The sequence below is a fragment of the Pantherophis guttatus genome, chromosome 4, assembly GCF_059756535.1.
Source record: "Pantherophis guttatus breed Tessera chromosome 4, ASM5975653v1, whole genome shotgun sequence".
In the NCBI taxonomy this organism is placed as follows: domain Eukaryota; kingdom Metazoa; phylum Chordata; class Lepidosauria; order Squamata; family Colubridae; genus Pantherophis; species Pantherophis guttatus.
In genome coordinates, this window is record NC_142066.1 from 152,953,275 (window position 1) to 152,973,590 (window position 20,316).

General features: G+C 44.6%; 1 protein-coding gene across 4 annotated transcripts in view; it reads right to left on the reverse strand.

The window, feature by feature from the left end:
- Positions 1 to 20,316, reverse strand: part of CSRNP1 (cysteine and serine rich nuclear protein 1) — a 30,457-nt gene that overhangs the window by 9,188 nt on the left and 953 nt on the right. Inside the window, exons 1-2 of one of the 4 annotated variants that reach the window (XM_034401632.3) lie at positions 17,495 to 17,853; positions 5,255 to 5,459 (exon numbers count right to left, since the gene is read on the reverse strand). In XM_034401632.3, the coding sequence (XP_034257523.2) occupies positions 5,255 to 5,459; positions 17,495 to 17,521 (232 nt within the window). In that variant the 5' untranslated portion in view covers positions 17,522 to 17,853. Of the gene's footprint in view, positions 1 to 5,254; positions 5,460 to 16,092; positions 16,234 to 17,494; positions 17,854 to 20,316 lie in introns of those variants that run through there. The other 3 variants (XM_034401636.3, XM_034401633.3, XM_034401635.3) reach the window with 3 other exon arrangements.

The window sequence follows — 20,316 nt, forward strand, 5'->3', positions numbered from 1 at the left end:
CATTGAACAGTCACTAACAAATGGCTATAAGTCTAAGACTTACTGTATTAAAAAGCTTTTTTTTTTTTAAATAAGCAGCTTCCACTTTATCTTCACAATCACCTTGTGAGGTTGGCTACAAATTCTGATCAAGGTGTTAGGGTATGGTTTGAGCCTAACAAGTTGTCCAGGCAATATATGTGTTCTGTGTTCTGTGACTTTAATATGAATATGTATTGTGTGACTTTAAAGTTTTCCTGCTGATTCATTGTAATGCTGAGTCATGCTGTAATTAGATAATCACTAGTTGTAAACGTATTTAAGAAAGGTAGTGTAAAGTATTCAGTTGATGATAAGCTACCATAATGTGTGGAGTTGCTATCATTGTGCTATCATCAGTTGGATGGATCTGCTACCATCGTGGTTTGTGAACCAGAGTGAGTTTGTTATTCTAACCAACTACTGTTTGTATGGTAAGAAGATTTTTGTATCACTGGACTGATTTAACTGGCAAAGACTTGGATTTGATTTAAAGACTACGAGATTGTTTTTTTCACTATAAAGTAAACTTTTGATAAACCAGTTTGCACATCTCTTATTCATTGCTCTCAGCAACGTTTCTCTGTGCTCCACACTCTGCTGGTTGGTAACACAACAACAATATCCTTAACACAAGGTATATCTAATTAAAAGGAACCACGCTGGGTAAGGCCAATTTAAGCTTCCTTCCCTCTGCCAGCCTAGTTTCAAGCTGGCATCACCCAGGTTCACATTTCCAGCCACTCTCCTTCTCCGATCCACGCGCCTTCCCTGGAACAGCCATTCCTGCATGTGCCACCCGATACTTCAGCTGGTTTTTATTCTGGCCAGAAGCCAGACCCGGTTTCTCCCCTTCCCTCTGCATGTGCATTTCCAGAACTGAGCTCAGAAGCTATTTAGGCAGGGGTGAGTTTGCAAGAAAACTTCATCATTCCACCCTCCACCCTGAATAGGCTACTTGTGGTCCTGGAACCACCTGGTGAAATATTCATAAGTGTCCTTCAAATGAGCTGCCTCTCTCTGCCATCAGCAAGGAATTCTGAAGGGAATCGACAGAAGCAAAAAAATCTCTGCTTTCTTCTTTAAAAAAAAAGGAAAGCCCCCCCTTCCCCTCCACCATCACCTCGCCAGTCCATCTAGCAAGGCTGCTTTGAGGCTTTTGCGCCTTGCCGTCCACCAAGAAGATTGGTAACCGTTGGCTTATTCCCCAAGGTCTGCCCTGAAAAGCAGCTGCCATACACTTAATCTCTGCACAGGTGATCCCTAGGAAAACCGAGCACTTGAGTTGTTTATCTTAAAAGTGGCAACCTGTGGAGCAGGTTTTTCGAAAAAAAGTTTTAATCTCATTGCCAGGATTAGGGCTTTCCTCTCTCCTTTTGGTAAAGCACATTTATTTTTTTTAAGTCAAGAATCGGAGACAAGAAGGCAAAGGAGAAAAAAAAATAAAATAAAGGGAGATGCTGAGCAGGCTAGTAAGGAAAAGACAAGGTGAGAATGAATGAGGAAGATGCAAAGATGAGCTTTGGAAATATTTGCTCCCTGCTTCTACTTCCAGCTTTGTGACCAGGGATGACTTGATAGCAGTCTTCCAAAATTTATGGGGCTGCCACAAAGGAGGAGGGGTCAACCTCTTCCCCAAAGCACCAGAAGCCAGGACAAGAAACAGTGGATGGAAACTCATCAAGGAGAGAAAGCAACCTAGAACTAAGGAGAAAGTGGGAGCAATTAAGTTGTGGCTGCTCCAACATTGTTCAAATTTAATGTAGATGGCTTTAATGTAAGTTGGCTGTAAATTGAACAAATCACTCTCAACAGAGGAGGAGAGGTACAACACCATCTATCTCTTGTTTACAACACGGTCTTTTCAGCAGTTTCAAAAAAGTTCCATGCTGATTTGCACTATTTGGGTGACCCTGAGGGCACAGATAAGCCTCCAAGTAGCCTCAATAATTCTCAGAACGAGTGGCAACAACCAGCTGCCTGCAAGAAGTATACATCCTCCCATTCCTCACCATAAGAGCCTTGGTGGCGCAGCAGACTAAACTACTGTTAAAAGTAGCACTTAGCTGCCAGCTGCCTGCAATTACTGCAAGTTCAATTCTCACCAGGCTCAAGGTTGACTCAGCCTTCCATCCTTTCGAGGTAGGTAAAATGAGGACCCGGATTGTGGGGGCAATAAGCTGACTTTGTATAAAAAAAGAACACCGCTTAGGGGGGCCCGAAAGCCCTATAAGCAGATATATACAAAAGTATGAAGGCTATTGCTTAATGCATTGTAAGCCGCCCTGAGTCTTCGGAGAAGGGCGGCATATAAATCGAACTAATAATAATAAAATAATTCACTCAGAACTGAAGAAGCTTCTTGGATGAGAAGCAAAATGTCTTCAAGGAAAAACAAAGGAAGTCCAGTTGCCTCCTGAAAAAGCACCTTTGGGACAACCATGACTTGGGTGACTGAGAAAACATTCAGGCCCCTTTTATTACAGTTCCTCCTTCACACAAAACCCACACGTGCTACTTTGAGCATCAAAGTGGTGGCACAGAGCATTGCCTTCTCCCTAATAATTTATTACGAGCAAAATCTTTGTGGTTTGCAAAGATATAGGCTCTGCAAAACCTGGCTTGCTCAGGGTGATTTAGCTTAAGCTGGCAATTTGCAGAATTCAATTAGAGAGAGATACATGAGAGGTCAAACCAATCTGAGTGCATTCATAATACACATTGAGCTAGATCGATCTGGAATCCATTTACTTAAAATGGGCTCGAGTCTTCCAGATATTAAATAATGAGAACTGAGCTTCTGGAGAGAAAAAGGAAGAGCTGCGAGGTGAACAGCAGCCAAAGAATCTGTGGTCAAGAATTAAAAATGCAGTCTCTATAGTGACCATCCCTTGCTATCTCTGCCCCTTACAACAAGGGATGCTCTCAAAGCCAAACTGGTCAGCTGAGATCAGCTAGTCCTTGACTTACAACAGTTCATTTAGTGACCGTTTGAAGTTACAGCGACACTGAAAAAAGTGATTTATGACCATTTTTCACTTATGACTATTGTGGCATCCCCATAGTAATGTGATCAGAATTCAGATGCTTGACAACTGGTTCACATTTATGACGGTTGCAGTGTCCCCCAAGGTCATGCAATCCCCTTTTGCGACCTTTGGACAAGCAAAGTCAATGGGGAAGCCAGATTCACTTAACAACCATGTTACCAACTTGACAACTGCAGTGATTCACTTAACAATTGTGCCAAAAAGAAAAAGGTCGTCAAATGGGGCAAAACTCATTTAACAAATTTCTCACTTTAGCAACATAAATTTTGGGCTCAATTGTGGTCATAAGCCAAGGACTAATTGTATTTCTTAATTGACCAAGAGAAAGAGTCCTTCCCTCCCCTCCATCCATCCTTTCTCCTCTTTTCCTTCCTTCCTTCCTTCCCTCCCTCCCAAACATCTCCCATCTTCTCCCAAATCACATTTTTATCCTACTTTTCCTCAATCAAGAGAGAACACATACCCCATTGCCAAGAGTGAAGATGCAAAAAAAAAAAAAAAGAAAGAAACTAATTATTTTTATTACCCTGCTTGAGTGTTTGCCATCCTCCCTCTTCCCTTAAACTGTCTGGGTTGCCTTTTGCACAAGAGTCCAAAGAAGAAAGCAGCTTTGTTGCTTCCACCGACACCCAACACATTCTGAAAGGCCAGCAGATTTGCCAAACAGTCTGCTAAATCTAATATTCCCAAAGGTTCTGAACAAGATTTATTACAAGTCCTGCCCTTGGTTAGGAGCAGAGCAGATGGCATTCCTGCAAAGAATTAGGTGCCATTTCTGTAGAAATTTAGGGATAGAGGCACATACTGATCGCTAATTAAAAAAAAAAAAAGATGCTGCAAATCTCAGCCAACTCCTGTAAGAACAGATCAAGGTTCTGCAGGAGGCACCTAGTTAAATAAAAGGTGGCATCATAACCAGATTCTCAGTCTTAAAAAGTTAGTTTTAAAAATGGCAAATGTTTAAAGATGATTTGCTGCTACATAATACTTTGCCTTAGGAGCTTTTCAAAAAGTTAATCGAAGGGGAAGCAATCTCACCAGAATTGAAAACTTTTATTTTTGATTTTTTAAAAAAGTACATCTTCTGATTCAAATCATTTGCAAGGTGGGCTCTGAAAGTACATTAACTCAATCCAATCCTTGCAGTGCTGCTAAACCTTCTCCGTGTTAATAATATTTCCTGTCACTATTTCTGACAGCTGTTTTCAACTCTTAAACCCAACATAAATACAGGCAGTCCTCCACTTACGACCACAATTGAGTCCAAAATTTCTGTTGTTGAGTGAGACAGATGTTAAATGAACCTTGCCCCATTTTACGACCTTTTCTTGCCACCGTTATTAAGCAAATCACTGCAGTCATTAAGTTAGTAACGCAGTTGTTAAGTAAAGTGGACCAACATGTCCAGGCAGTTCTCGACTTATGACCACAATTGAGCCCAAAATTTATGTTGCTATGTGAGAAATTTGTTAAGTGAGTTTTGCCCCATTCTACAAATTTTTCTTGCCACATTTGTTAAGTGAATCCCCGCTGCTGTTAAGTTAGTCCCCTGGTCATTAAATGAACCTGGCTTCCCCTTTGACTTTGCTTGTCCGAAAGTTGCAAAAAGTTTATTTATTTTATTCAATTTGTATCCCGCCCTTCTCCTAGTGGACTCAGGGCGGTGCACAGCCAGAACTAAAACACATACCAATACAAAATTTAAAATTTTTAAAAGAATTATATAACTGTGGCCCAAAATTTAAAAGATTGAAACTAAAACCCAATTGACAATTTAAAAGGCTAAAAAAGGCTTTTTTTTAGCCTTTTAACATGACCCTAGGACACTGCAACCGTCATAAGTATGAACCCGTTGTCAAGCATCCGAATTTTGATCACATGACGATGGGGATACCGCAATAGTTGTAAGCGTGAAAAACATTTTTCAGTGCTATTGCAACTTCAAACAGTCAGTAAGCGAACAGTTGTAAGTCGAGGATTACCTGCATGCACAATGTGTGACAGATGTCAAAAAGCCCCATAGCCAGACGGGCCCAAAGCTATTTGGATGTTTTGCAAAATTAGCATTCAAAATCTACTGAAAGATGATTTTATGGCTTCAAAACTGAAAACTTCTGGTGGTTAATACAACTGCAGAGCCTTAAGAGTTGATTGAGCACAGGTACATTAAGAAGCACGATACTTACGGGTGAAATCCATGTTTAAGGCCATGGTGGGCTTGATGCCTCCTTGAGAGTTGTCTTCGTCAGATTCCCAACCTGACAAAGCTGAAGAAGATGAGAAAGGAGATGATGAAGATGAAGAGGAGATGTATGAAACATCATCTTCCAATTCATCATGTTTCCGTTTTAGCATTCCTGTCATGATTAGGATGAGATTTTTTTCTTCTATCTGAGTGAAAACAACAAAAAGAAAAGAAAGCCATGAGTAACAAGTCCAAATCATTTTCAAAGGTATGTTCCAATGTCCAGTGTCACCAGACGGAAAGTTTTTATGAGGTTCTCACTTGCCTGGAAGGCAAGACAGGAAGACAAAGGCTTCCTCAACCCAGCCAGCCCTCAACTCTTCAAATGAGCTTAGACTACATCTCCCATCTTCCCCACCTACCAGAAACCCACATTGTTCTCCTTCCAGACATCCATAAATCTCTTCACACAGAACCCTGATGCCCAAACTCAATCCAATCTCATTAGGACCATTTTCTCAGGGTCAAGATGGGCTGCTGCCAAGTTTGGACCAGTTCAGGCGACAACCCCCCCCCCAAATGAGGACTTTACTTTCTGTAGCTTTGTCTAGGACAATGGTGGGAAATGATGGCCCTTTTATGACTGGTGGACTAAGCCAGTCATGCTGGCTGAGGAATTCTGGGAGTTGAAGTCCACAAGTCATAAAGGGGTCCATGGTTCCCCACCTCTGATCTAGGATCACTGTTTCTCAGCCCTTGCATCTGTGCGGATGTGTGGACTTCAACTCCCAGAATTCCTCAGCCAGCTATGGGGAATTCTGGGAGTTGAAGTCCATACATCTTCAGAAGAGCCTTGGTAGTACAGTGGTTTAAAGCACCCTGTTATTAACACAGCTGCCTGCAATTTACTGCTGGTTCGAATCTCTCCAAGGCTCAAGGTTGACTCAGCCTTCCATCCTTTCTAAGGTAGGTTAAATGAGGACCCAGTTTGTGGGGGCAATAAGCTGACTTTGTATAAATATACAAAAGTATGAAGGCTATTGCTTAACGCACTGTAAGCCGCCCTGAGTCTCCGGAGAAGGGCGGCATATAAATCAAATTAAAAAAAAAAAAAAAAGTTGCCAAGTTAAAAAACAACAACAACAGGTCTAAATTAAAAAACAACAACAGTAACAACCTGATATAGACAGACCAAAAACTACAACTAATGACAAATGTGCAACGAGTGGCTTGTTTCTAGGAACGGGTAGTCCTCACATGCTTACATTTCAAAAACGAAAGAGCCAGAAAATCAACCTGCCTTGTGTTTTAATTCAGACTTGTGCAGACGTCCAACTTGTGCAACCTTGGCCCAAACCGAGGGGCGTCAGTGGGGAATGCAACCACCCTAACATAAACACATAGAAATATCTCCTCATCTTGGCTAGGTTTGCCAACAAAGACATTTTGTTCTGATCTTCCAGTTCTTACTCATCTCGTTTGACCGAGAACAGCCTTTATAAAAAAATATATATTATTTTTTTTTTAAAAAACACCCCTAACCAGAAACATGATGAAGCAGATCAAACCCGCAGGAATTCCTCTCTGGCACAGCCACCTCTTCCAATGCTGGGAACATTTTCCGAAAAAATATTCAGGCCAGATGCACATATTTCTCTGATTCGAACATCTCGTTTCCAGAAGGAAGAAGGTGCAGGTCAGAGATGGAAAGGAGGAGAAAGGAGTAGGGGGGGGTATGAGGGGTGTGTGGAAGGACAATGCAATCAGCTCTGAAGTTTGCAGAAATAAGAGGGCTTATAAAGACCCAAATTCTCCTAATCTGCTACAAAGGCAGGATCTTCCAGTGGGAAAAGCTTTTAGGACCCCTTTCAAGTGGTTTGAGGTTGCCCCAAAGGAAGGACGTAGTTCCCCTCCACCATCCATCCACCCCCGAGTAAAAATAAACAGGCAAGGAATTACATTCTGCAGAGAAACCTGCATTTGTGTAACTGCATATTGCCTCAATGTCTGATCCAATGAAGGAAAAACGGAGCGATTTATTTATTTATTTATTTTTTAAAAAAGAACACTGCCCTGCTGTTGTTTGTTAGCATGACTGCGTAGGGCGCAAGAGAGCTAGGGAAAAAGTTGAAAAAGGAATCTCTCCTCTGTGTGTTTCACTTTGGAGGGGATCCTGCACAGCTGAAACTGGATGGCTCTTGATTGGCTCTGCCAGGAGGAAGCTCCTCCTTGTAATCCCCCCCAAAAATGCGAATGTTCCTTTTGGACCAAGGAATCCAGGCCTTCTCAGTTCAGCCAAAATCTGTGCTGCACAACTAATATTTCTTGATTGGCCTGTCAGAGTTAGAACCTGCCTGATGTCCAAGATTTCAAGATTTCTTACCACTTGTTCATCCAGTTTTTCTTACAATACCCCTGCAAGGTTGGCTGGGCAGAGGAACAAGGACAGGGCCAAGACCACCCAAACTTCCTTAATTGAAGGCACACCTTTTTCGCACTGCTAGCATAACGCTCCTATCTCAATCCCAAGCTGGTCATAGATGGGTCTTTTCAGTGGTGGGTTTCAAAATTTTTTACTACCAGTTCTGGGGGTGTGACTTGGTGGGCGTGGCATGGCTTGGTGGGTGTGGCTTGTGGGCGTGGCAGGGGAAGGTTACTGCAAAATCCCCATTTCCTCCCGATCAGCTGGGACTCCGGAGGCAGAGAATAGATGTGAGCAGGGCCAGTCAAAATTTTTATTACCGGTTCTCTGAACTACTCAAAATTTCCACTACCGGTTCTCCAGAACTGGTCAGAACCTGCTGAAACCCACCTCTGGGCCTTTCTCCTTAGCACCTCTCCACCTTGCAGTCCTGGGAATAGATCTAACAGTCCTCTTCCCTACTATGTTGGCATCACATAAACACATGGACTTCTAAAAATAAAGTTCTTCGTGGATTATCCGAGTCGAGCGCTTTCCCACTAAAAAGAGCACCTTCTGCTTCAAAATTCCAAATTTGCTTCGTTTCGATCCCAGCAGAGACACACGAAAACACAGGGCCCTTGGCAGCGGTGGGCTGCTGCCGGTTCAGACCGGTTCAGGCGAACCGGTAGTTCTGACCATCAGCTGGCCCCGCCCCCGTCCTATCCTGTTCTATATTTCCTTCTTTCTGGCTCAGCTGATTCACGCGGCACAGCTGATTTTCGCCCCTCCACTGTTCTACTTACCGGAGCTGCCGTAGAAGTAAGCAGCTGAGCTTCAAATTGCTGTATTTTAAATCCTGCGCCCTAGCGCATTAGGCGTGCCCGTGAAGTACGTGTGCATGTGCAAAGCACGCGCTCACAGAACCAGTAGTTAAACCGCTTGCAGCTCACCACTGGTCCCTGGGCATGTGCAAAGTGCTTTTCCTTCCACAACACAAATGTTTATTTTCAGGGTTCAGGGGCACCTCTTAAGATTATGATCCCACTCCTTTCTCCTAAAAAAGCAGCCAGCGCCCAGCTGCCTGGATGTATGAAAGCACACTGTGTACATAAGGGAAGTTAAGGACATTTGGCTTCGGAGATTCTTTGGTCTCCTGGTGCCAGCTTGGGCGCAGTCTCAGGAAGCCCAGCCAGCCTCTTTGGCGCTGCTTTCCATGCCGCGGCGCTTTCCAAAGCTGGTTTCAGCTACAGAAGCCATGCCAGCTGTGTGGGTGCTCAGCTTGGGAGCAATGATTTACTACCGAGACTGATTTACAACCAAGGCGCTACTTTGAGAAAGCAACCAACAGGCTGATGGTACCGAACGCACCACCCACATTTCTCCAGCCCTTGGGCTCTTAACAGCCATCTAGTGGGAATCTATTTCCAGACCTCTGTGCCATAAATAACAGCACTCGGTTTCCTGAAGAAACATCCCCAAAAAACAAAAAAGCAAGATATTTCGTTGCAGTTGAGGAAATCTGAATCTTCACGCAGAAAAGTGAGCAGCCATGATTCTGGGTGTAGATTGGAACTCAAAGGTTGAGCATCAGCCGAACCCTAGGAGCCTTGGTGGAGCAGCAGACTACGGTGCTGTTAAGTAGCACTTAGCTGCCAGCTGCCTGCAATTACTGCGAGTTCAAATCTCCCCAGGCTCAAGGTTGACTCAGCCTTCCATTCTTCCGAGGTAGGTAAAATGAGGACCCGGTTTGTGGGGGCAATAAGCTGACTTTGTATATAAAAAAAAAAGAACACCGCTTTGGGGGGGGGGCGAAAGCCCTACTAAGCAGGTATATACAAAAGTATGAAGGCTGTTGCTTAACGCATTGTAAGACGCCCTGAGTCTCCGGAGAAGGCCGGCAAATAAATCGAACCAATAAACAATAATAATAATAAACATGCCTACAGATTCAATCAATGAAAATAGAGCTGGAAGGGACCTTAAAGGTCTTCTAGACCAACCCCCTGCTCAAGCAGGAGACCCTAAATAATTTGAGACAAGTGGCTTTCCAGTCTCTTCTTAAAAACCTCCAGCACCCACAACTTCTGAAGCCATTCCACTGATTAATTGTTCTCACTGTTAGGCAATTTCTCCTTAGTTCTAGGTTGCTCTTCTCCGTGATTAGTTTCTATCCGTTGCTTCTTGTTCTACTCTTTGGAAAATAGGTTGACCCCATCTCTTCTCTGTCCCAGCCCCTCAAATATTGAAACACTGCTATCATGTCATCCCTAGTCCTTCTTTTCTCTAGACTAGCCATACCCGAATCCTTCTTCATAACCGTTCTTCATATGTTTTAATCTCCAGGCTTTTAATCATCCCACTGCACTTTTTCCAAGATTAACTTTGGAGAAGTAAGACGAAGGAAGACAGAAGACAAGACCAGCTTTGGCAGGAAAAAAAATTTCACCCAACCAAGCAAGGACCATTTTCTTATGTTCTATCTAGACATTCACCCATCTACACCCTGAAAACGCAGAGGTTTGCAAGCTATAGGTAGTCCTGAACTTACAAAGGTTCGTTTAGTGACCATTCAAAGTTACAAAAACATTGAAAAATGTGAGTTATGACCATTTTTCACACTTATGACCATTGCAGCATCCAGTGGTGATGTGATAAAAATTCAAATGCTTGACGACTGGTTCATATTTATGACGATTGCAGAATCCCGGGATCACGTGATAATTTTTTGCGACCTTCCGACAATCGAAGTCAATGGGGAAGCCAGATTCATTTAACAATCATGATACTAACTTAACAACTGCAGTGATTCATTTAATAACTGTGGCAAGAAAGGTCATAAAACGGGGCAAAACTCACATAACAGCTGTCTCACTTAGCAACAGACGTTTTTGGCTCAATTGTGGTCATAAATCGAGGATTACTTGTATAGGTTCCCAAGCTAAATTGTGACAATCAAATCCTTAATCAGCAGCCCTGCTAAGAAGATGCACCTTTTGAGGGGTGGAAGAGAGGTTTAATTTTGTTTTGAAAAGCACCCTAAACTAATTACACCCCAAGACAATCTTTGCCAACAGAGCAAACAAGTCTACAACATGTTACTGACTCTCTTCCAATCTCTTTAGGGGGGAAAAACATTTTGGCTGCTTGGAGGCTCTGTTGACTCACCTTGGTGAGCAGGGAAAAGCTATTTATAAGCCTCTCTCTAGGGAATCTCAATCACATTTATAGACCAATGGTGTATGGTCACATCCAAAAAAAAAAAAGAGTCTGGCTGTGAGAATGACTTAGGAATGTGAGGGTGTTGCCCAGAAATTTGAATGCCTTTCGATATGCTCTAGGGCAGTGATGGCTAAACTTTTTGCCATCATGTGCCAGGAGCGGGTTGCATGCGCATGTGCCTGCGCCCATAATTCTATGTGCCTCGCCCCTGCGCATGCGCGCGTGAAACCCCCCCCGCTCCTGGCATGCGATGGCATGGTAGGCCCGTTTTTTTTGCTCTTCCAAGCCCCCAGAGCCTTTCTAGGAGTCTGGGGAGGGCGAAAACGGCCTTCCCCACCCAACCTGGAGGCCTTCCAGAGGCTGAAAACGGCCCGTTTGCCAACTTCCGGTGGGACTGGAAGGCCCGTTTTTTGCTCTCCCCAGCCTCCAGAGCCTTTCTAGGAGTCTGGAGAAGGTGAAAACGCCCTTCCCACCCCTCCCAGAGGTTTCCGGTGGGACCGGAAGTTGGCAAATGGGCCATTTCTGGCCTCCGGAGGGCCTCCAGGGGAGGGGTGGATGCCTTTTTCGCCCTCCCCAGACTCCTAGAAAGGCTCTGGAGGATGGGGAGAGCAAAAAACAGGCCTCCCCTCTGCCCACCCCCCCCAGGCCCTCTGGAGGCAGGAAACAGCCTGTTTCCCTAGTTCTGGCCTAAAAATCAACTGACTGGCTTGCACATGCGCGCCTGAGCTGAGCTCACATGGCCACTGATACGGCTACGCGTGCCACCATGCTTGCTGGGGAATTCTGGGAGTTGAAGTTTGTCTGTCTTAAAAGTTGCCAAGGTTGAAAAAAAAGTGATCTAGGGTTTCATTAACTCACTGCCGCTAAAAATAGATGAAGGAAGCTTGCTGTGGGACAAAGATGGGAAAGAACACATATTCCCCCCCCCCCTCTCACACACACACAAATTCCCATCTTAAAATGAAAGCAAGAAGCAATTCAAAGTGTAAAAAGGCCTTTTCTCCAGCAAGCGAGGCCAGATAAGGTCACCCTCTGGATCCCAGAGCAAAAATCAAATTATTTACTGCAACTTTACCCCAGCATGTGTTCCTCTGGAAGGGCTCAATTCAATGATGGGAGAAGAATAGTTGGATTGGTGTAAATTTGATAAATAATTCCATAAAGCATTAGATACAGGCAGTCCTAGGCTTACGACCACAATTCAGCCCAACAAGATAGGTAAGATAGTTCCTAAGTAAATTTTGCCTCATTTTATGGCCTTTCTTGCTACAGTTGTTGAGTAAATCACTGCAGTTGTTAAGCTAGGAACATGGTTGTTAAGTGAATCTGGCTTCCCCATTGACTTTGCTTGTCAGAAGGTCGCAAAAGGGGTTCATATGACCCCGGAACCGTCATATATATGAGCCATTTGCCAAGCATTCAAATTTTGATCATGTGACCACGAGAATGCTGCAATGATGAAAAACGGTCAGTGCCACTGAAATATTCAACGGTCACTAAATGAATGGTTATTAGCTAGAAACTACCTGTAAAGAGCTTCGGTGGTGCAGCGGACTAAAGTGCTGTTAAGTGCTAGCACTTAGCTGCCAGCTGCCTGCAATTAGTGCAAGTTCGAATCTCACCAGGCTCAAGGTTGACTCAGCCTTCCATCCTTTCGAGGTAGGTAAATTGAGGACCCGGATTGTGGGGGCAATAAGCCAATTTTGTATAGAACAACACTACTTAGGGGGCCCCCGAAAGCCCTAATAAGCAAGTATATACAAAAAGTATGCAGGCTATTGCTATAAGGCATTGTAAGCCACCTTGAGTCTACGGAGAAGGGAGGCATATAAATTGGACTAATAAATAAATAAATAGTTATAAATTGAAGTTAACGGTATCACCAATCTGAGGCTTCCATACCAAAATGTGAACCAAAATCCAAGTGTACTGCAAAAGATGATGGATCCATCATCAGTACATACAATGGATCAGAAGATTTGTCTCTGCACCTATAAATATTTATTTACATCTATAAATATTCCACCTGCTTTTAAAATCAGGATGGAAACGTGGTGGCAAACATCTGAACGCCGCTCAGCGCATATTTCAAATGCTCTATTTGATTGCCAATGAATAATTCAGAACACTTCCCGTGTTGGTCTCCCAGTGAATACGCTCTGTATATCGTACCTTTTAACTTTACATGTAGCTGCACACAACTCTCTTAATAACACACAACCAGCTGGAGAACTTTTCAGAGCGAAACACGGATGGTGCACTAGGACGAAGTTTTTTTTTGTTTGTTTGTTTTAATGTACAATGACTTCGCTTCCAAACAAAGTGGGGAGGTGGGAAGAAAGCACCTGCACCCTAAAATTCATAAAGCCAATCACAACCTCCAGCTAAATTCATTTCAGCATTTCACAAGAACAGAAGACCAACAGCAGGATTCTTAATAATGCACAGACAGAGTGTCCTGCAAACAGACTGAAAATAGGTGGAGAGGGTTAATGTCACTTTATAATGCCTTGGGAAGCCCACATTGGAATATGCCATCCAGTTGTGGTTGCCACGATGTAAATTATGGGTGCTCCATCACTGGAGGATTTTAAGAAGAGATTGGATCACCATTTGTCTGAAATACCGTATTTTTCGGAGTATAAGGCGCACCTTTTCCCTCCCCCCTAAAAGGGGGTGAAAATTTAGGTGCGTCTTATACACCGAATGTAGCCCCGCCCACCCACTGGCCCCCACCCTTTGGCCTCTGCCTCGCAGCAGTTACCTCCTTGCAACCAAACAGCAAGAAAAAACAGCTCCTTTCAGCTTCAGCACAGGCTAATTAGCACAAGTTGATTGGATCGGCCTCCTGACTCTCAGCTGATTTGCTCTCAGCTGTTTTGCTCAGGGCTCTGCTGTTTGCTGCAACGAGGCAAAATTGCTCAGAGGCAGAAGGAGATTTCTTTTTCTTCTTTTCCTCACCAAAAAAGGTAGGTGCGTCTTATACTCCGGTGCATCTTATACTCCGAAAAATACGGTAATATAGGGCAGTGATAGGGACCCTTTTCGGCACTCACACGGAAACGTTGAGTACATGTGCTCTCATTGGGGCCACGCTCCAGAAAAGCTGAACTTCTGGGTTCTAGAGCGCAGCCTAGCGCTCTAGAATTTTGACCACATAACCATGGGGACGCTGCAAAAGTTGTAAGTGTGAAAAATGGGCATAATTTCACTTTTCTTACTTTGAGCAGATACTAAATGAACTGTTGTAAATTGAGGACCACTCACAATAAATAAAAAGAGAAGGCCCTCAGGTCCCAAAAGCTCTGGGTTCAGTTCATGCTCTCTGTTGCAGATATAATTCAGCAGCTCTCTCATCCCAACGCAGCCAATTTACTTTCTGTAAAATGGAAACAGTGACAATGACAGGGGCTGAGCTTGAGAACAGGTTTATCCAAAGCCTTTCTTGTGGTTTAAAGTTCCTACAGTGGATAATTCCATCATTAATAGAGGGGGTCCACATATTTTCTTTGTTCCCCTTCAATCTGTCCCCTAATTTATAGGAACTATTAATGTATACACTGGGCTATTTCTAACAAGTCAGCTTGTCACTCTGTCACTCTCTCTCAGTCCTTAGGAAGCACGCAATGGCAAATCAGTTCTAAAAACTGCGAGGGCTAATCTAGGCAGTTGTTAGGAGTCAAAAGGCATTTTTTTAAAAATGTGGAAAAGGACTCTGACAGCTGAGCTGCAGAAGTGTAAATAGCCAATAGATGGCAGCAAAGAGAGGGGTTTTTAAAAATATTTCTTTGGTGACATCTAGTGGTCATTACAAGATTACCATATTTGGGGCCTAATAATGCTTTCAACCTAAAGATGCCCAAGGTATATATATATATGCAACTCAAACCCCTCTCCCTTCTCCTCTCCCCCATATTATAAAATCAGCAGTTTTTCTTTTTGGTAGTTGCACCCCCTCTGGCCATAAAAGTAAAGGTGCACAAAGAAAAAAAAGATCTGGATTTTTTTCTGAGTCTAAGATTTTTTAAAATGTAAGTTGATGGGCCTTCAACATGGTTTACTGTATGGTCAAAAGACCCCTTTGGAAGTTGACATCTGTTTTATCCCAACTGGCAAATTCTGCCTTGGTTTCCCAAATGAAATTTAAAAAAAAAAGAGTAAATAAAAACTAAAACTAGAATGCCTATTATGGAAGATTTCATGCGATGAATTTTAATACCACTCAGTTTTGATTTCAAAAGAATGACTTCAGCAACAGCACAAAGAAATTTATTTTAGGTAAAAGTGTGTGGATTTTTAAATCTTTTGTGTAGTTAATAATCAGTCCGTGTACAATCAAAGTATATACTAATTACTGAATGTTTAAGCAATCTCTGATTCAGCTTCATTATGCTGTACCCTTAAATAGGTAACCAAAGGTAAGCAAAGAGTTTTAAAGGATGAAATCAGAACCATATACTATGTACAAATCCGGACTGCAGACAATAATTTATTTTATAAGTTTCTACACAGCATCAAAAGGATTTTTCACCCCAATAAACACACACACACAGAGAGATATAATCTTACTATGAATGCTTTAAGTGTTAAAACTTTAGGGAGAGCTGATACCGCTTCAGCTCAGAAAATCAAACATACAGGACAGTTTAGCAAACAATGGTATTATGGTTAATCTTCCTTAGTACCAGTAGGGGTTGCTCTAGTTACAAAGGAGAGAGATTGTATTAGTTTTATAAAAAAAAAAAGGAACTGGAACTGTTATTGGAGTTAAAAAAGTAAATCAGAAAAGAGGGGAAAAGAGAGAAGGAGGAGGGAGGGAGGGAGGAAGGAAGGAAGGAAGGGACTTTCCCATGGTTAGTTCCATTTGTATCCCAGTCTACAGATTTCACAGAGTTCTTACTATCAAGGAAAGCAACATACACAGAGTTCACAGGCTGAAACATTTCCCATCTCATTGTCAGTCTGTGTGCTCAAAACTAAACCACAACAAAACTTCATGGGACTCAAGAGAATTACCAGTTTACTTTGAGAGCCACTCCTACAGGTTTATTCTGAGTAAGTTAAAACCTCCTTCATGGGGGGGGGGGGCTCGCACCTGATGTATAACTACCACCACCACCAAATTGTGCCTCGAACTAAAATCTCTGTTCAGAGTTATGCCAACCTAAGCACAAAAGCAAGAAGTACTTTGGACCAGAACTTAATATGGAACTAACCCAATAAATTGACAGAGACGATGCCAGATTCTGATCCCCTTCTCAGACGTCAAAGGGAAAAAGACAGCAATCCCCTTAGCTAAGTTTTAACCGGACATCTGGGGGCTGACGCCTGGGTTCCTGTCAGTTTGTGACATCATCGCAGCTGAGTTCCAGCAGCCTCGCCATTCCGTCACTGCTAAATGATGCAAGTCTTACTAACTGGCAAGCCCCCATGTTTAGAAGAAGAGCTGACTTCTACTGCTGCTCGGCTGCGATGAGTCACTTCCCAGGAATCAAACACACAGTATTTCCCCGGAGTAGCTATGACAAGCAGGAGAGGAGACCAACAGGAAGAGAGCGCTTAGGAGAGAAAAACGCCCCACCTTCATTCATTCTTAGCCGTACTCTCGGTGAAGGGCATCAGCCCCCTCTGTGGATCCAGAAAACTCACACTAGTCTTATCAACATCGTTTGGGGGAGGGGGAGGGTTCATTGTTCGTCCCACAACAGCCCCGGTATTAAAGATCTCTCGAGGTGGATCAGAGCTGGAAGTGGAACGAACTCAGCAAGAGACCCCCAAACGCCCAGTTCCAAGGAATTGGAGCGCGACTTAGTCAACCCCTTCCCCCCAAAAAACCATCCTCCGGGCTGGCACGTCCCCGCCAGCAACCTTCTCTTACCCCTCCCGCCCCCACAATGCCCCGCAGGTAAAAGTGAGCTGGGGATCCGATCAGCAGGCAGGCAGGCAGTTTCCCCGACCCCTGAGCGCTTTGCTCTCCCTCGTTAATCGGGCGCGCACCTGGTGTCGATCCGGGAGGAAACGCTAAAAGCGAAGTCGCTTCGGGTTGGCCCCGGCAGGGCCAGGGATCGCGACCCGACCCGGAAAACCGTTTCCCGGCCCGCCAGCCTAGTCCAGCTCAAACAAACCCTCTCCTTCGCTGCGGTTGCAAAACCTTGAGTCAAGAACAGCCTCTTCCCAGGGGCCCCACCGCTTGGGAATCGGGTCCCCAACCCGCACAAACAGTTTCTCAAACAAGTGTCTGCCTGAAGGAGGACACCCCCGACTTCAAAACTCCGGCCAGAGTTGGAATTCCCTTCCGACGGTGGGAACTCTCAATCGCCCAGCCTCCACAGCGCCCCCTCCAGGTCGGGCATCCTAGCCCTCTGCCCTTCCTATCCCGACGTGCCTTTTTCCTCCGCTTCTCGAATCCCAGACGAGACGCGAGTTCCCTCCGGCTAAAACCCGAACGGGCCCCGTCTTATAGGGAGCCCCCTTCCCTCCTCCTGCCCCGCGTTGCCAGCCAGGACCCTTCCCCGCTGGCCCCGGAGCGCCCCCTCCTTCGGGTAGGAGAGTCCCAGTGGTGGCGGCGTCGCTACGCCTCCGGCTCCAGCGGCCAGGCGCCCCGACGGAGACACTTACCGGCGCCGCTCGAGGCTCCAGGGACATCCGCCGGAGAAATGCAGAGACGGCTTCGGGTAAATCCGGCTGGCGGAGCGGCAGTTCAGGCGCGCATCGCCGCGGAGGCAGCAGCAGCAGAGAAGCGCTGAGCTGCCTGTCCGTGTTTGGCGCTGCTCTGATCTGGAGGGCGCCGCCGCTGCTGTTGCCGCCGCCGCCGCCGCTCCTCCTCCAGCTGCTTGCGCTGCCCTTTTTCGTCAGTGGAAAACTCCTGTGCGCTGACGCAGGAGGTGACCAGGGAGCTCAACCAGAGACAGCCTGGCCCGCTTCCTGCCCGGCCTCCCTGTCTCCTCGCCCTCCTCCCTGGCGGAGTCACGCTCGGCGGCGGTAGGAGCAGCCAGGGGAAGAGGAGGAGGAGGAGGAGTAAGAGGGGACGGGCAGCAGCCTAGTAGCCTCCCTTCCCTTCCATTCCCGGAGAGAGAGAGAGAGAGAAAGGAAAGCGCAGGGATTGGCTGGATCCGTGTGGCGGCAAGGGATTCACACGTCTGTTTGCGCGCGTGGGCCTCGCCCGCAGGAATTTCGCCGCGTTTCGGTGGATCGGGCTCCCCGGGCACCACTCGAGGCGTCCCTCCCTCCCTCCCTCCCTCCCGTCCGTCTTTCTTTCTCCCCTTTGGAATTGACTGTAGTAGGGCAAGCCTTCCGGATTGCAGCCAGAGGTGGGAGAGGGGCGGCGGAGGCTGCCTGGTGGGAATCCCTGCCGCGAGGGAGAGGGGGTTTATTGGCAAATGACCCCAGCGGACTTTGAGAATGATAGACATGGAAGTCGTACCTCAGAGGAAGGCGCCTGATCGTAGGGTATCCGGTAGCTAGAGTTATGCTTAGTGGAATTAAACCCCCCCCCCCAAACACACACACACTGTCCGTCTTTGATTCAGACCAGGGGGTCTCCAATCTTGGCAACTTTAAGCTTGGCGGACATCAACTCCCAGAATTCCCCAGCCTCTGGGAGTTGAAGTCTGCCAGGCTTAAAGTTGCCAAGATTGTAGACCCCTGATTCAAACAACCAAAAGGGAACCCAACCCCATTCTCACACCTCAGGGGAGAGAAAGATGCTTGTTTAGTTACCAGATTAGATCTATCCAGTGTGGTGCCTGTGAAGAAGTCTTGGAGTCTTGTGGCCTTTGTAATTAATAATTTTAAAAGGGTTTTTTAATAAATTTTTTCTTTTAAGAACAAGGCTCTCTTTTCCACGCCTGTTTAATACGAGTGATCCTCAGCTTACAATCACCATTGTGATTGTAAGTTTTGCCCCTTCCTTGCCACAATTGTTAAGTGAATCACTGCAGTTGTTAAAAGTTAAGTGTCACAGTGCTTAAATGGGTCTGACTTCCCCACTGACTCTGCTCGTCAGGTGGTCACTAAAGGGAATCACATGATCCTGGGACACTGCAACTGCCATAAATACATGCCCATTGCCAAAATCTCCAAATTTTGATCACGTGATCATGAGGATACTGCGATGGTCATTAAGTGTGGAAACAATGCTGTTCAAACTGAATGATCACTTAAATAATGGTTCCAAGTTGAGGACTATCTGTATTAAAGATCCCTTCCCTGTCATCCGGCCATAAATCCAGGATATTCCAGAAGTGCAAATACCCCACTAACCCAAAATGCAAATTTTATAAAGACCTGCATAATGGACTGTGAGGGGTACCCAAATCTTGACTAGAAACCAGTTCATACGTTCCCTTCGTCAGTTTTTGCCTGCAATTTGCACCTTTAATCTCAGTTTATTTGTTCCCTGTGAGAATTTTAAAGTTGGAGAGGAGACAAATGGAGCACACCTGAGCCCCTCCCCCTCCTTAAGATGAACAACATGGCACAATCCAAAATATATATTTATCTGGACTTTGGTTGGCTGGGGGATTCTGGGAAGTGCAGTCAAAGTTCATACCAAATTGCCAGCTTGAACAACAATGTAATCTGTATAACTCAATATCAAGCTAGAGTATGAAGGAGGAAAAGATTTGGAGAGGGGATAGATCTGAAAATATAGGATGGATGAATGGATGTAGAGCAGTTACACAGCTGCCCAAATAAACCGATACGATGCTGGGCACTGGACCCCAGTAGTAAGAGAAATCAATTACATATTCCTAAAAAAAGTCCTTGATATGCAAAATGGGAATTTTCCACCTCCTTCACTACCCCTTTTGCTCAAGAAAGTAGGGGAAATGACATCATAGATGCTTATAACATTAGAGCTGAAAAATTTGCTAGTAAAAAAAAAAAAAAGGAAAGGATATACCAGAAATGGAAAAAAGCAATTTCGAAAGGCATTTAGAGACCTTAAAGAATTATGTCTAAGAGAGGATGGAAAAATAACTGTAATCTCAAAAACATACATATCTATGTATGTTTTAGGAATATATGGTTAATTTTTCTTACTATTGGCATATATTGCCCACAGTGGCTACGTCTGGCATCTGTATAAATGCTGTAAATTCATCCATCCATCCATACTTTCTCACTTCCTTTTTTTACAGACTCTCCCCAACCCCAAAATCTTTGCGCCTTCTTCATACAATACAGTAGCTTCCAACAGAGCAACATATTAGTAGAGTTGCTGAAACTGGCAACTTTGTGTGAATTTCAACTTTGTGGCAGGAGAATTTTGGGAAAATGAAGTCCACACATCTTAAAATGGCCAATTTTGAGAACTATTAAACTAACTCATTAAATCTATGAGAATCCCACCCAGGTTTACATTATGATTCAATGTGAAGGTTTAAAAAAATGGAGTAATGCATCTCTTCCTCACCCTTTGGTTAAATTATCCATGA